Source organism: Aulonocara stuartgranti (assembly GCF_965226115.1).
Source record: "Aulonocara stuartgranti genome assembly, chromosome: 7".
Taxonomy (NCBI): Eukaryota; Metazoa; Chordata; class Actinopteri; order Cichliformes; family Cichlidae; genus Aulonocara; species Aulonocara stuartgranti.
The window spans coordinates 25268466-25284795 of NC_138945.1; the positions used below are offsets into that span (position 1 = coordinate 25268466).

The window sequence follows — 16330 nt, forward strand, 5'->3', positions numbered from 1 at the left end:
CTAAGCGTGGCTAATGAAGGCGTGCGTGTAGCCTCTGTGTGAAATGTACTGCTTGTCCTTTTTACTGGTGTCAAGTCTGTAAACAAACAGCTGCTTTGAATGTTCACTATGAATAAAACTGTTTTATTCATACCCTTTTTGGACACTGCAGGTCCCGGGCAAGGCTGAGCAGCAACTCGTGGGAAATGGGGTCCACCAGGTTTAGAAACGCTGCATTTTTGTACAAAATGTCATTGAGTGACGTTCCCTGAAGTCCCAAATCCTAAAGGAGAGACAAGAAAAAGGATGTGAGTGATTCAATTTACTCTTTCTAACCCATGGATTAGAATTTCAAAAACAGAATTTGATTCAACTGAACCACACTTTAAATATTAAACTGAGATTTCATAGCTAGTTAACTGAAAATAGACTTTCAGTATTGTCAGCTATGTTCATTATTCCCTTTCATCACGGCTCCTTAACACAAGGTCAGCTGATGAGTGTTTCCCATCATAGCTGTGTTTCTCCACCCAACGTAGCTGATTAGGGTGTGCTGGGCAGTGTACAGAATATACAGTTGTAGTTAACATCCACTCATCATTGCCAAATGTCTTTGTAATTGTGAGCATTTAATGAGCTCTCTGAACTGTTCTTTTCCCACTGTAATATAATTATACAGCATACATCTTTGATGACTTTAAAAAACAAGAGAAAAAAAGAAGATAAAAAGATGAAAAACAAGACCTAATATTTTCAAGTTGGTGATCATGATCGACTGCAATTTGTAGTTTCTCTTTGCGTTCAAAAAGTTTGTTTGACATGATTCAATTGATTTATCAATACTGAGTGGGAATAGGAACAATTATAAAAGAGGAGTAAAACTGAGGCTTTCAAACGAAAGAACTATACCAGCTGTTGGAGGTTGGTAAAATTTGTGGACTAAACTATAATGAACAATTTTTCCTTTCAAATGGTCTGTATTTGGTTTTACTTACTTGGGAATCAAAACATTGCCAAACCTAAAGGACCTGTGGAAACCTAATTTTCTTCCAGTTTATTCCTCAATAAAAAGAAAAGACATTGACCTTGGCATGACGTACCACTTTCTCTGATAGGCCACATTAGTTTCATTAAAATGAATATCCTCCCTCATATTTTATAAACTTTGTAGATGCTTCCTCTGTAATTGCCCAGAAGAATATTCAGGATATACAAAAGGCCTTCTCTAAATGAATCTGTCATGGCAAAAAACCTAGACAGAGGCTTATACCTTTACAGTTACATACAGACATGGGTGGCCTTTCCATGCCTAAATTACTGTTCTACAACCAGACTTGCCATGCTCACATCTTTGGTCTTGGCTAATGCAAATCTTAAATTGGAATCATGTATTGCTTCTTGGAGTTCTCCACGCTTCCTATGGAGTCTGGTCACGTTATGTCAGTAATATAAGCCCAGTGGTAAAGCACCATCTTATTTTATATAACAGTATTAAAGACTGGCACTATATTACTAAATACCTTGGAAGGAATAATATGAAATCCTTGCTGTCCCTTATTGTCCAAAATGCTGACTTTCCTGCTGGCACTGGCTCATCTGCCTTCTCCTTATTGTGGGACGGGGAGATAATGTGTCCAAAGGAACAATTCTTTGGATATTTGAAAGTTAGGCACTTTTTATCTTCTAATCTCACCTCTACTTTATTAACCTACCTACCTACAGGGTTCAGTTACCTACCTATAGCATCATAGAGCGGTTTGTCTTAGAGCCTTAATCTGGGAAGTCTTTTATTTCGCTATTCTACTCCCTTCTCTGTTCCTCTGATGAATATGAGCTGCCTAATATTGCTCATAAGTGGGAAAAGGATTCAGGCACAGAATATATAGAGGATGACTGGCAGGGAGCATTATAAAATCTGCCCTCATATGCAATAGACAGAGCGACTCAGTATAAGATTCTTCACAGATTGCATATCACCCCTGTTGTTTTGTACAAGATCAACTGCTCTCTCCCTTCTCTGTTCTCTTCTGATTGGGGAACATATTTTCATTGCTTCTGGGAGTAAATTAATTTCCAGCTTGTGGTCATTTATATCTACAGAACATAGTAGAATATTTAAAATGAAAATTTAAAATGATCCTGGTGTTTTCCTCTTAGGCCTATCCTTTAGAGAGTTGCATCTAGCAGTAGCTAGCAGTCATAGCTCAAGAATTGGGAGTTCGCTTTGTAATCGGAAGATTGCCGGTTTGAGCCCCGGCTTGGACAGTCTCGGTCGTTGTGTCCTTGGGCAAGACACTTCACCCGTTGCCTACTGGTGGTGGTCAGAGGGCCCGGTGGCGCCAGTGTCTGGCAGCCTTGCCTCTGTCAGTGCGCCCCAGGGTGGCTGTGGCTACAATGTAGCTTACCATCACCAGTGTGTGAATGGGTGGATGACTGGATGTGTAAAGGGCTTTGGGGTCCTTAGGGACTAGTAAAGCTCTATACAAATACAGGCCATTTACCATTTACACTACAGACTTCTGGAGAAGCTTCTTTTAATTGCCAAAAAGTGTATTTTACACAACTGGATCAAAGCTTCTTTGCCAAGTGTTACCATTTGGTACCAGGAAATCTAATACTCTCCACATGAAAGACTACAAAACAGAAATGACTCATTATTTTTTAGGGTCTGGTCACTCTTTCAAGACTTTCTACCTTCTGGCCTGAAAACCCCAAAAAGTCAAACACTTATCCAGTGTCACAAAATGTATTTCTGTCCACGGTTTCATTACTTCTTTGCCAACATCTTGTGTTAATGATGGAAGAATCTGACCACTCATGCTCCCTGAACCACTCTTGCACATTTTGAGCTCAGTGAATCTTGGACTATGACTCTGCCATCAGGGGAGAAAATATCACCTGTTGGACAAACCTGGTCATTCAGTATGTTTAGGTAGTCAGCCAAACTCAGTTTTGGGCACATAATGTTGCTGAAGCTAAACCTTCAATCTAGACACTGGCAAGCAGATCGTTATTGGTTAGTGCCTCTGCTGATTGGGCTTTTTTCAATCCATCCTGCAGATGCTCATTTGGACTGAGCGCTAGACAGTTTGCAGGGTAGATCAGTGCCTCATTGTCATGTTGCTCAAGCTGTTCGTGAGCAGATTTTGTGGAGTGGTGCTACGGGTGGGGAGCACCATTGTCATATTATAGCAACACAGTGGTGGAGAAAATGAAACTTCTGTTGCCCTGTATCTGCTTTGCAAATGTTAAAAAAGCTTGATCTACAGAGACGTGCACACAAGCATAAAGCATCACAATCTTTTACTAATTGAAGTTGATCTACTCAGACATATTAAGAGATTACTGGCATTTTTATAGCATGAAAAGAATAGAAAAACATGTTCCTCTGGCCCATCCTCTTACAGTTTACAGTGATGGCAGATTTACATAAGGACACAACAAGAGATTATGGACCTTAAAAATTTGTTCAGCTTTGTAAACATACATATAACAATGTACAATTGTCCTCATTCAGGCTTTCAGTACAGCCCACCGGGATCCACAGTGCAACCTTTTTTTGTTTGCAGAGACAAACCTGTCAGACTGCTAACTTTAACTGTTTCTGCCTGCACAAGTACATGCGAGAGTCTTCACTCCCCCCAGGCATCTGAGAAATGAAGATCTAGTAGTAATGCCACCACATCCGACAACATTGTGCGTAATGTAGCAATTTCTGCCAGAGTTTCATGTGGGTTTTTAATCAAAACACGCACAGGTAAACTCCAGGGTTCAGTTAACATGTGAGAGGACTATAGCTATACTTGTGCAACCTGCAAGAACACAAGTTTATTTTGCCTGGTTCTCAGGCCAGGGTTATTTCATTAAACAAAGGTAAAGCTACAGACACCGAAAAAGAACTTTTGCAACATGGATAAAACTTGTAGCATGTTCAGTCACAACTAAGAGGATGGTTTTTGTTGCTGGTTTGAGATGTTTCCCTGAAACTGTAGGAAATGGTGTGAGGCTGTGAACTGCATCTCCTCTCAACTGTTTGATGCATCAGACGTCACATGTATAATAATCCCCCCCCCCCAAAAAAAAAAAAAAATGCTGTGAAGACAACAGATCCTCTGTCACAGGTGCACCACTAAAGGGCTGAATGCAGGGATGCTAAAATGGGCAATCAGTGTGATATTTGGAGCTGGATACTTACATTAACCAGTTGAAATGGGAAAAAATGTAAGACCTCTAATCCATTTGAGGATAATGCTTTTTGATTCAATCTAACGTCGCTTTTTTTAAATCTTGATAGTTCATAACCAGAAGACTGTGTGATGTGCAGAAGATTTTAATAAAACCATAAAACAGGTCACATCCCCAGTGGGGTGGCTGATGATATTTTTTGACCGGGCTTTATTTTCGTTTGTGGCGACAATGTAAATAGAGTATATTGAAGTTTGAGTGTTTGAGATGTAATGTTTTCAGACGCGCTGAATAACCCCAGCAGCACGCAGTGTCAGCCACCTTTTCGATGAAGACGCCGACACGTAAACACACAACAAGCCATATTTAAAAAAAGAAACAACAAACGGCGGAGAAGATATGAACGAAGCGGAGGAGACCAAATAATCCGAAGATTAAAGGCTGGCAGCAAAAGGAAAGGAAGTCAAAGGAAATCTGGTCTTTAAAGGCATAAAGCATCAACGTCTTTTCCTAGTTCAAGACAAATTAAAGAGTTTCCCTACTCAGATATATCAACAGACTACAGACCCTTTTTTTTAAATACGAAAAGAATATAAAATCGTGTTTCACTGGCCGATCTTCCTTTAACAGTTTACTGTGATGGCAGTTTTATGTAAGCATGCAACAAGAGGCCGTGGAGCTTAAAAATAAATACTGTCAGCTCTATATGAACTGAAAAGCTTTTCAAACTGCAGGCTGGAGGTTGAAACTGTGTAAGACATGCTCTATATGTGCTGACAGCCATAACACTGCGGGGCACAGTGGAGGCAAAGAGGAAAACTCCCATCAGCATTTTCTCCTCCTCCAGCTTTTGTGTTGATTTATTACAGCAGAGATCTGTGGGATTCCCTGACGCCGGGCTATCCTCCAGACCAGCTCTCCTTTCAATAAACCTCATTAATTGGAGACAGAAGGTGCCACATGCGTCTAAAAGTGGAGGCATAGAGGATTTTGGAGATTATGATCATGATGCGTGTTAACCATAGCGCAGCTGCGGCATCAGATATGATTTTTTTTTCTTTGTGGAGCATTCACAGCTAAATCGAAAGACATTTCAACTACGCAAAACAAGATCTGATCCCGTGGATTAATCCGACCGATTCCTAATTATAAAAGCATGAAATGTTTTGCTATTTCTCACTGAGACGATGCCTGTGCATACGCTTGTGTGCCTTCAGATCCCACGACAAATGTCCCCTGTGAAAGCTGCATATCTAATCTGGTGTGTGCTTTGTCACAAAAAAGTCTGAATCGAGCGATGAGCTCCAAACCGCAGAACATCATCCCACACATGCAGTTCATTAGAATCCAATTAAATATATTGCAGAGTGCAACAAATCCAGTCCCACCATTTTATGTAGGAAGAAACATGCCAGAGCTGTCAGGTGAAGGATGCTCCAACTCCAGTTATGCTAACCCTTTTTTTTTCTTCACTGACTGGACTAAATTCAAAATATCATGGCTGTAATATGAAAATGAAAGCTGTAAAGACTTAAACAACACTTTGGTAAGGGTAGGATGGAGTCTGTATGTTTGGTCACAGGTGTCAGGACACAGTAAGATGACTATTTCTGTATTTTATGATATTTTGGTTGTTGCTTTTCGCTGTCACGTTGATACATGGGAACGCTAATATGAGTCACTACATATTGGTTTTGAAGTAGACACTTGCATCCAGTGCTGGCTTTACAAAAAGTCAAGTATTTCTGAAACTAGCTTGTTCATTAGCCTGTGTATAGAAACCAAACTGTTTCTAGATACAAAGTGTGGCGGGGTGTAGTCTGCGGTGCTGCTGCAGGGGAGGCAGACGCACCTGCACGGCATCCGCAATCATGACTCGCCGGCTTAAAGTCTGTGCTCTCTGACTGTTGTTGCTGAAGAGCTGCAGCTGTTTTGTACATTTCAAAAGCCGTGAATAAAGATGCTGAAAAGTATGCAAACGTGGACGGGTCTTCTGTGGTTCTGTTACACAAACAAAAAACTTCTTGCGCCCTGTTAGTCACCTGAAACTTCAGGAAGTTCTAACTTATTTGTAACATTTATAACACATGCTAATTAGCAAGCAAGCTTTAAAGACACTTGCTGATATACTTTGTTTCTCTCAGACAGAGTTGAGCTAAGTCCTTCCCTCGGTGGCTGTATTATGAAGCAAATTCGACAAAGCCAGGCTTTTCCCTGCATTAGCTTGGTGCTGCATTTCTAGCATTATAGCTGCACATCCCTAACCCTAACCCATTTGGAAGAAACATTAACCTCCTAAGACCTGAACTCTTTCATGACATGCATTTTTAATTTCTCTTTGTTATTTGGGCTGATTGGGACCTGATGAATGGAAAAACAAAGAATTACCTTTTTTTTTTTTACCAGATTTTTTCTGAGAAAAATGAGATCCACATATGAGGACATTCATTTTAAATTATCAAGCCCTTGTAGAGCAAAAATTAAGTATGTTGGTCTAGACAACACAAAATGTGATGTTCACATATGTGGAAGCCAGGTACTAGTTGCCCTCCCCTGTACAAGGAGGTTAAATGTTATTCAGATCTATCATACCCCCACAGTCAAATAAACAAAATGTAGAGGGAGTTCAGCACCTAACCAAGTACAAGCCTGGAAATACCACGATGGCTGAGGGCAACGAGGCGCTTGCGGAGAAACTGAACCACGTCTTTGCACGCTTCACGGTGAAGGGACAACAGGCAGCCGCAGCTCAAACATCGGACAACAGCAGCAGCCCAAGCCTCATGGTGCAGGTATATGAGGTGAGGTGCACACTGAGGGCAGTGAACCCCAGGAAGGCCGCCGGTCCAGACAGGGTGAGTGGGAGTGTCCTAAAAGAATGTGCAGACCAGCTGGCTGGGGTCTTCACTTTGATCTTCAACACGTCACTGTCCCAGTCCTGCATCCTGCCATGCCTAAAGTCGGTCACAATTGTCCTACTGCCAAAGTGTACCAACATTAGCAGCCTCAACAACTACCGACCAGTTGCTCTAACACCTGTTATACTGAAGTTTTTCGAGAAACTGGTCCGATGCCACATCATGTCCTGCCTGCCACTCACACTCGACACGCTCCAGGTTGCATACAGAGCTAACAGATCAACTGAAGATGCCATTGTCCAAAATGCCATCTCTCACCTGGAACAACAGGGGTGTTATGCCAGGCTGCTGCTTTTAATACGAAACTCCTGGACGGACTAATAGTTAAACTGCTCGATATCAGATTTCCTTCTACCACCTGCTGCTGGATCAGAGAGTTCCTGTCAGACCGTGTACAGAGAGTTAGAGTGGGTCCCCTTCTTTCCTCAGCCCTCAGCCTTAACCCTTTAAGACCTACCATAGAACCAAGTCCGCCAGAGCTTATATTATATTTTTACATGCTGTGGAGCCATTTTTGGGAGCATTTCAAGTTGCTATACATCAATACAACCATTATAGCCCAGATTTTAATAATATGTATTCATTAAGTGCATAGTAATTACATAAATTGCAAAAAAGTGCAATAAACTACAAAAAAATTGAAAATCGTTTTTGATTTTTTAACATATATTTGTAGTTAGAGAAATTTAAGAGGCTTATCCCTCAAAACTGTAAATACAAAAAAGTTGCACAAAATAGTTTCCCACCACAGGAAATTTATTTTGAGTGTCTTCATAGTTTTATTTTTGAAATACACCAATTTTTATACACTGCAGGAAAAACGAAAATAAATATTATACTGCAAATTTGCAAAAAAGCAGCACATGCATCAAAATAAACTATTTCCAGCAGTGCAATATGAGTCCTAAGCATCCCAGAAACGACACAGAAAGTCATAAAGTCAAAGATAACTTTTAAAAAGAGCAGTATAGGCCCTGAGGCCCTGATCGCAAAAAAGACTACATTTCCGCGAAAATGACGTCACTTCCGGTTTCGGGCAGGTAATGGCGGAAATGCAAAAGTTCGCGCTGACGTCTATTCCAACGTAGGAAGTGTTATGAACAGCTGATCGGATTGGTAAAGCGTGTTTCTGGAATATTATGTTTTTGTTCCTGCAAGCGCTTTTTATGCAGTTTTTGCAAAGCTTTATGTGGAAGGAAACCGTGACCTAGGACAAGCTGATGGCACAATATGTAAGTACAACTCCTCCGGTTTCATATGCAAAAAAATTTTTTGCACTAGCTTACGTGGTTGCAGTGCTACCGGGATTTAAAAATAGTTACGCATAACAGAGCGTTCCCGCTCCGATCGGCTCTAAAGGGTTAAACCCGGCTCTCCACAAGTCTGTGTACTAAGTCCCCTACAGTGCACTCTGTACACACATGACTGTATCAGCACCCAGTCAACGCAGTTATTAAGTTCGCAGATGATACGATGGTGGAGCTCATCTCTGGGGGCGACGAGACAGCATACAGAGCTGAGGTTCAGAGGCTGTCGGATTGGTGTGTAGACAATAACTTGGACCTCAATATCACCAAGACAAAAGAACTGGTAGTCGACTTCAGAAGGAGGAAGTCCCTGCTGCAGCCCTTCAGCATCAACGGGAAGTGTGTAGAAAGGGTGTCCAGTTTCAGGTTAATGGGTGTGCACATAGACACAGACATCCAATGGAGCTCAAACACTTCGACGGTTGTAAAGAAGGCCCAACAGCGTCTCCATTTTTGTGAGAATCCTCAGAAAAATGGACCTGAAGAGGGAGCTGCTGATCGTCTTCTACTGTTGCTCAAGTTAAAGTGTGCTGAGATACTGCATCTCTGTATAATTCTTCAGCACACAAAAAGGCACTTCAGAGGGTCATCAACATGGCCCAAAAAATCATTGGACATCCTCTTCCCTCCCTGAAGGACCCGTACAGCACTCGCTGTCTCAAGAGGGCACGCAGCATCCTACAGGATTCACACACCCAGGACACCGGGTGTTTAAGCTGCTGCCGTCTGGCAGGAGATTTAGGTTGCTGAGGTCACAAACAAACACACTCAAGGACAGCTTTTACAACAGTTACAGTAACAGTTAGATATTAATCAGTGCTAACAGCTGACCTGAATGGCTACCTCCCTTGACTTTTTTGGTGTGCAATAAAAATAATGTACAATAAGCATTCACTTATTCTTTTATTTATTAAGTGCTGACGTGGCACCAATTTCGTTGTACTACTGTACTAGGTATGACTGTGTAATGACAATAAAGAGTTATCTATCTTATCTATCTAATTTGGCTGACTGAAAATGATTAGCAATAAATAGCCTACACATGTAAATAATTGATTTTCTAATCAGAGCTCTGTTAGCTGCTAACTCATCAGCGTTAGGACCAGTCACACTGTAAAATCCATTCAAAGCAGCCCCCCGACGTGATTCAGTGTGAAGCTTTTATTTAGACTATTAAAACATTACCTCGCATGTACATAAGCAAGAATGCTGCCATTAAGAGGGTTGCATCTTGGCTGCAATCCAGCTATACTGTTATTACCATATTAACAAACTTAAGGCAAGTTGATTTTCTTTTGTATTTTAATTCCAAGGAGCCAGGCTGTTGTAATTTTTAAGTGGTCTTGAGGAATAGTTTTCCAAGCTTTCTCAGGACATTTTAAACTTTAACAGTGGACACTGACTACGTTTTCACTCATTTTCAGTCCAGTCCTTTCACCTGACCAATTTCAGAGTTTTTTTTCCTTTTAAGCCACTGACCACCAACCTCTGACTTATTCAATCATTAAAAGGCTTTTAAGTCAACTGAATAACTGGTATTGTGTCTACGCATAACAGACAACTTAGCAAAGAGCCAAATTTTCTTACCAGCAGCAAAACACACGTCTCCACTTCTTTACTTGGATATCCAAAAATTGCCAAAGATAACACAGTTAGCAGGCATAAAATAGCTTTTTTAGACCAACAAGGTGATTCCCAAAGAGCCAAAAACTTGACGTAGCGTGTCTTAAAAAAGGAAACCGGACAAGTGGTGAACAAAAGAAGAAGTGGCAGGTCTAAAAAAGATCTGAAAGTCATCTAATTAAGAAATAGGAAAAATCCTGTAGAGATCAGACACAGGACCCGAGAGATGCATCTGACCCTTCAGCTGATCCATCTACTGCTCACTGAACCCGCATCAAAACGGTTTTAGTGGAAGGCTGGCTGTCAACAAGCCATTCTTAAAGAACGGGATGAAAATTACAAAAACTGGACTAAAAATTGGTGGCAAGATGTTTTATGAAACGATGAATCCAAATGTTAAATTTCTGGTTTAAATCATCGTCAGTTTACATTGAGGTACAACAGTGATGTGTCTACAGCCATCTGTGCAACACAGCGGAGGCTCTGTCATATTTTGGGGCTGGATTTCAACCAGTGGTGTCAGAGATCTTGTCAAAATTGATCAATTTTGAATGTAGAAAACTAGAGTCAGATTTTGACTCTTCATGCAATACGACTGGGAAAGCGTCCGGTGCATTTATCAGCAGTGATCTGAAGCACACTGCCAATGAAGAACAAACAGCAGAATGTTATCAGTCATAGATTGGCTTCCCCGAGTCTGATTATTACTGAAGCAGTGTGGGATCATCTTGACAGAGAGCGAAACAAAAGTCCGCCAACATCCAAATAAGAGCTTTGAATATCCTTCAAGAAGCCTGGAGAACTATTCCTGAAGACAACTTAAACAAATGACAAGAAAACTTGTCTAAGAGAGTTTAGGCTGTGTTGAAAAATTAAAGGTGGCCATACCAAATATCGATTTTCAAGCTTGTTAGAATTGTACAAATTATGTTTTTGCTTTATATGCCGCATTTCCATGTATTTTTTTATATCCATTTCTAGCCCACTGTTATTTAGGATGTTTTTCCAGTTAATAAAATGAGTGTGCTTCTGACAACTAATCTTAATCTTTAAAAAGGTCACATACAATAATGTGGAGCAGTTTAATTACTGTTTTCTCCATAGCTACATATTGGTAATTAATATCAGTATTTGCTGATTCTTTGTTTGCTAATAAATATCTAGAAGATCCCAAACTAATTAACTTAATGGCCCAGAAGGCAGATCTACCACAGAGATATCATGTGGGGGCCGATGTTATTCGTTCCTCTTTGAAACGACTTCCTCGATGTGAAAGACACTTGTTCCAGCATCCATCACTTCGAGGTGATTATCTCCAAAACCATCCGTCCCTGAGAGGAAAAGCTGCTTTACTGCTAGAGAACAACAACAGGAGATCAACTGGCAGTTTTTTTTTCCCTCCAGTCTTGAAGTATTATTAGTCAGACACTTGGCTTCAGCCCCAACAACGTAGCAGTGCTCTGGCTTCACCTCACTGAGTGATGGAGAGACTATTCGTGCTTCGTGAGCAGTTTAAATGCCGAGCTATGGAGAAAGCAGCCCCTGCACACGACCAACAAATCTACATGTTGATCTTTAAAATCCTTTAAAAAAATAAAAAGAAATGAGTGACTGTAGGTCTGCTTTAATAAACATAGACACTTTGAAGTCTTAAAGGAATATGTATGAGTCACTTCCCTCCTGCTTCATGCAAATAGTGTATGAAGCTTAACAATTCATCCTATTTTGTGCTCTGCTATTGGTTTTAGCAGAAGGATACCCATAAATCTGTCTTTAATTCAGACTTTTGAGAGCTTCCCATCGGCATTGTTTCCTGCTTTAATCTGCACACATCTGTATAATTTATTCTACAGCACCCTACAGATGGGCAGGGACTTTTCATGACAGGAGGCCCTCTTGATCAAAACTGCTTTTGTCTGAACTTCAGAACTGTTCCCTTTGATCACAGCTAACAGAAGGCAGCAGGAAGCTCAGGCTTCAAGCTTGAAAAATATTTATTTTTTCTTATTTCTCTAGTTTGTATAAATCTAGAGCAAGGATTAACCCAGAGATGGCAACACACAGCAATGTGTAACAGATGAGAGAAGAAAGGCTTCCCTTACCCTAGACCTGTATATTATTTCAGAGCTATGAAGCTGGGGAAAGAAAGGTGTTTCGATCGGGGACTGATTAGAGCTATTTTTAACAATGGTGTATTATAACCTCCAAGACTTTTGGATAAACTGCTTCTTAAGCCTTCTTAACAATGAAAGCAGTGAACAGACATGCCATTCATTTACATTATATACAGGCTTTGTATACTCTATAAACTTGACTGGTAAACAGAGTCACCCCAGGTTCTTAAGTCTGCCTACTCACACTTTCAGTGTTAATATAAAAGGCTGATAAAAATATTGAGCCTGAGTTTATCATCTCTATCTTCATCATCTGAATCTTAATATTTCACCAGCATCTGAATTTTTAATCTCACATTTCTAAGCTCATTCAAACCTATTTCGTTCAACCAAAAAACAATGCATAAATCAAACACAGATCATTTAGACCCACCCATAATTTAGAGCTTTTAGTACGCACTTTAATTTTCTCTCATCTCTCACATTTTATGTGCGTCCCTCAGTCCCGCTTAGCCCATCATCAGCTCATCCAGAATTGCAGCTGCTCACAAAAAACATGGCCACCACCCTTCTTATCCTGGCTTCCCTTTCACTGACATCCAGTGAAATTTGTGAATTCATTTCAAAGTGTTACTAATTTCATATAAAGCCTTTATAGCCTTGTATGGCCAGGCTCCAGGCTCCGGTCATCTGAGCAGTCTTTATATACTGACCCAAGCTCTAATTTGAAACTCTTTTGACTTTATTGTAAACTCTTTTGAGGTTGTAGTACATCAGCCCCCTCAGTTTATCAGGTAAGCTGAATAAGTGGGTGTGTTTTAAATAACTACTGAGAACTAATTTCTGTGGTTTCATATGTTTCTCTAATCTTTCATCCAGTATTTTTGTGATATAACTCAAACCAAATGGATGCACAGAACTATGCCTTTATGAAAAAACACAATCAAAAGATTGTGTGTGCCTGTGTGTTTGCATGATGGATTGTGTATACTTATCTTTAATGTGTTTTTTTGTAATTGTGAAGAGCTCTGCAACAATGTGTTAAGAAATGCCGTACAACAACAACAAAATAAAATCATTATTCATAGTATAATAATGTTTGATTGGACCAGAATGTAACCAAAGAAACAGACTTTATGGAACTATTCAGCATGCCTTCATTTGAGGAGAAGTTGCACAGGATTTTAGAAATCAGAAACGCTGATGGCCAAAGGCTATTACTAGCTGGGGTGTGATCATTATGCTGAACTTCTGCTTTTAGTGAATGTTCTGTTAGACGTGACCAGGTTTTAGCAGACATGCAAAAACTGAACTACAGAATTTTACAAATGCACTTGTGGATGGTTCAAACATTAAGCACACAGTTTCACGCAAAACCAGCTTCCTAGCGATTTAAGAAGGCCAGTTGCTTAAAAACCACCTTCCATTCTTTAGTCACAAAGTTTCAGGTACACTAGGAATAAAGTAGTCCCCCCTCCCCCAAGCTTCCACAGTAAGCGCATGCATGATTAAAATAAGCTCGGTCTCTTGCCTTTCTCAGCACTTTCAGCACTTCGGCCGCTTGCTCCATCTTCTGCTCTCGGAGAAGCCTCTGGATTTCCCGGACCCAAGCCACCCGCCTGACATATGGGCTGTGGTTGGTTTTCCGCAGCATCCCTGGAAGCTTGTCGGACTTGAGCATCAGGGAGGTAAACAAGAAGTCTCCGCTCCTGCCGCCACTCCTCTCGCTCTCTCCAGGAATATCATTCCTCTGGCGTCTCCTTTTTGACAATTTGCTATCAAAATCGAGACTTCTCTGTCTGGTCAACTTAGAGCCCATCACTCCTGGGAGGATGTGTCACTGTTGGTGCGGAGAGCGAATTTTCAGCGTGCAGCCAAAACATCACACTTAACTTGAAATGTGAGGAGATGCATAAAATAGTGCCTCAAAGTTTGAAGGCTACTAACCAACCGCACAGCATCGCCACCGTAAATGTGCGGCTGGTTTCGCCGACGTCTTCTCTCAGTCTGCATCTGTCCATGCACTGCCTAAGCACTCTGGCATCCCTCGCTTTACTCGGGGATGGTGTTTCTTCTCAGCCAATCAGATCGGTACTCGCTGCACAGCTTGAGAGTGCAGGAAAACACTCAGCTGAGTTTTCTTGCATAGCTATTAGAGTTGGCTAAAGCTGAACTACAATCTGAAACTGGGTGCGAATAAAGTGAATAAAAATAAAAGCATCCAGAAAATATGTTTAGTTTGAGTTTTTGTCAGTTTGGTGAAATTTGTTATCACAACATGATGCTTTGATGCGTCTGTTTATTGAGATTTGGAGCGTCTGTATGGGTCACCTGCCTTCAGTGGTATTTACACTCACTGGCCACTTTGTTAGGTACACATGTTCAACTTAAATATACAATCACGACCTGTTAATGTTCAAAGTGAGCATCAGAGTGGGCCAGAAATGTGACCTACGTGACTTGACTGAACGTGTCATGGCTGTTGGTGTCAGTCAGACTGTCATACTGGGATTTTCCCACTCAGTCATCAATAGGGTTTACAGAGAATGGTCTGAAAAACAATATATCCAGTGATCAGCCGTTTTGTGGGTGAAAATGCCTTGCTGATGTCAGAGGTCAGAGGAAAATTGTCACACTGCTTTGAGCTGATAGGAAAGCAACAGTCGGTCAAATACATACTCATTATGACAAAGGTACGCAGAAGTGCATCTCTAAATGCACACTGGATCTTGTAGCAGATGAGCTAAAACAGCAGAAGACCACACTGATCAGCACTTCTATAAGCTAAAAACAGTAAAATAAATGTCATAATCTGCACAGGTTCACCAAAATTGGACAACAGGAGATTGGAAAAATGTTGCCTGGTCTGATGGGCATTGATTTCCACCGTGACATTACAATGGTAGGAATCAGACTTTGAAAAAAAAAAAAGCATGGATCTATCTGGGCTAGTGCCAGCAGTTTAGGCTGCTGGTGGTGTAACAGTGTGAGGATATTTTCTTGGCATTTTTTTAGGTCCCTTAGAACCAACTGAGCATCGTTTAAATGCCACAGTCTGCCTGAGTATTGCTGCTGACCATGTCTCTTTATGACCACAGTGTACCCATCTTCTGATGGGTGCTTTCAGCGGGGTGATGCACCACATCACAAATCTTGGATTATCTGAGATTGGTTTCTCAAATGTCCTCTCAAATGTCTTCCACAGTCACACGATTTCAGTCCAATAGAGCACCTTTGGGATGTGTTGGAACAGGAGACTCACATCATGGACGTGGAGCTGATAAATCTGCAGCAACTGTGTAATGCTGTCATGTTAACAAGTTTAACAAGCCTTGTAAGCCAAAGATGCTTGCATTTTTTTCAGTCCTGTTATCAAAACTCAAAAAACATGTTTAAAGCATGGATGAATTCCACTGACTTTCCAAGAAAAGTCAAGAAAGTCAAATAACTGATATTTGTGACCAAAAATCCTTATGTACACACAGAAACTGTGTTTTTTAAAGATCCAAAGGTACATTTATCAGTTCAAGTTGACACAAACCTCAAGTTCATCGTATTTATTAAGCGACATAATTGCAGAAACAAAGCAAAGTAACAGGATTGAACATGTCCTGAGAATGTGTGCATGTCAGTGTGTGTGTGAGTGTGTGTGAAAACAAACTTATGTAACCTTTTCTAAGAGTCCCTCTCTAGTTTGGGCCTCTTTTTCAATTTCCATATAGCAGGCTGTGACTGGCTTCAGTGGTGGGATGACCCCAGTTTTGTTCATGCACCTCAACATGTGTATCTGTGATGACACCTGGTTGGAGGTCACCACTACTTTACCACACACCATTCGCCAACAACTTCAGGACTTTGCCACAGAATATCTGTGGCTTTGGGTGCTATCTGTTAATGATTGAGTGTGAAATGCTTTGCATTAAAGCACTCACAGATCAGAATTTAGTGTGCACAGGCACCCGACATCCCTGCATGTCAGTTTTGCCTGGGCAATGGTCACTGCCTGATGTATCCTCATTGTGGATTGAATTGATGGCACATCTTTGGGCATCTCCTGAACTGCTTTCTCTACTGCATCATCATTGGCAAAAAACAACCTGATTACCATTTCTGTCTTTTGTAACGCAGCAAACAGTTCTGTAGCATCAGGAATGTCTGTCCCTTTGCTGACCAGACTGTCAGCCTTCCTCTTTAGGGCTCCTCC

At 40.9% G+C, this 16330-nt stretch overlaps 1 protein-coding gene across 1 annotated transcript in view; it reads right to left on the bottom strand.

Annotated features, from left to right (window-relative positions):
* lrrc75bb (leucine rich repeat containing 75Bb) overlaps positions 1–14194 on the bottom strand; it is a 38557-nt gene extending 24363 nt beyond the window's left edge. Inside the window, exons 1-3 of the mRNA XM_082542260.1 lie at positions 14074–14194; positions 13658–13966; positions 134–262 (exon numbers count right to left, since the gene is read on the bottom strand). Of these exons, the coding sequence (XP_082398386.1) occupies positions 134–262; positions 13658–13945 (417 nt within the window). The 5' untranslated portion in view covers positions 13946–13966; positions 14074–14194. The remainder of the gene's footprint in view (positions 1–133; positions 263–13657; positions 13967–14073) is intronic.
* Between the last annotated feature and the right edge of the window lie 2136 nt (positions 14195–16330).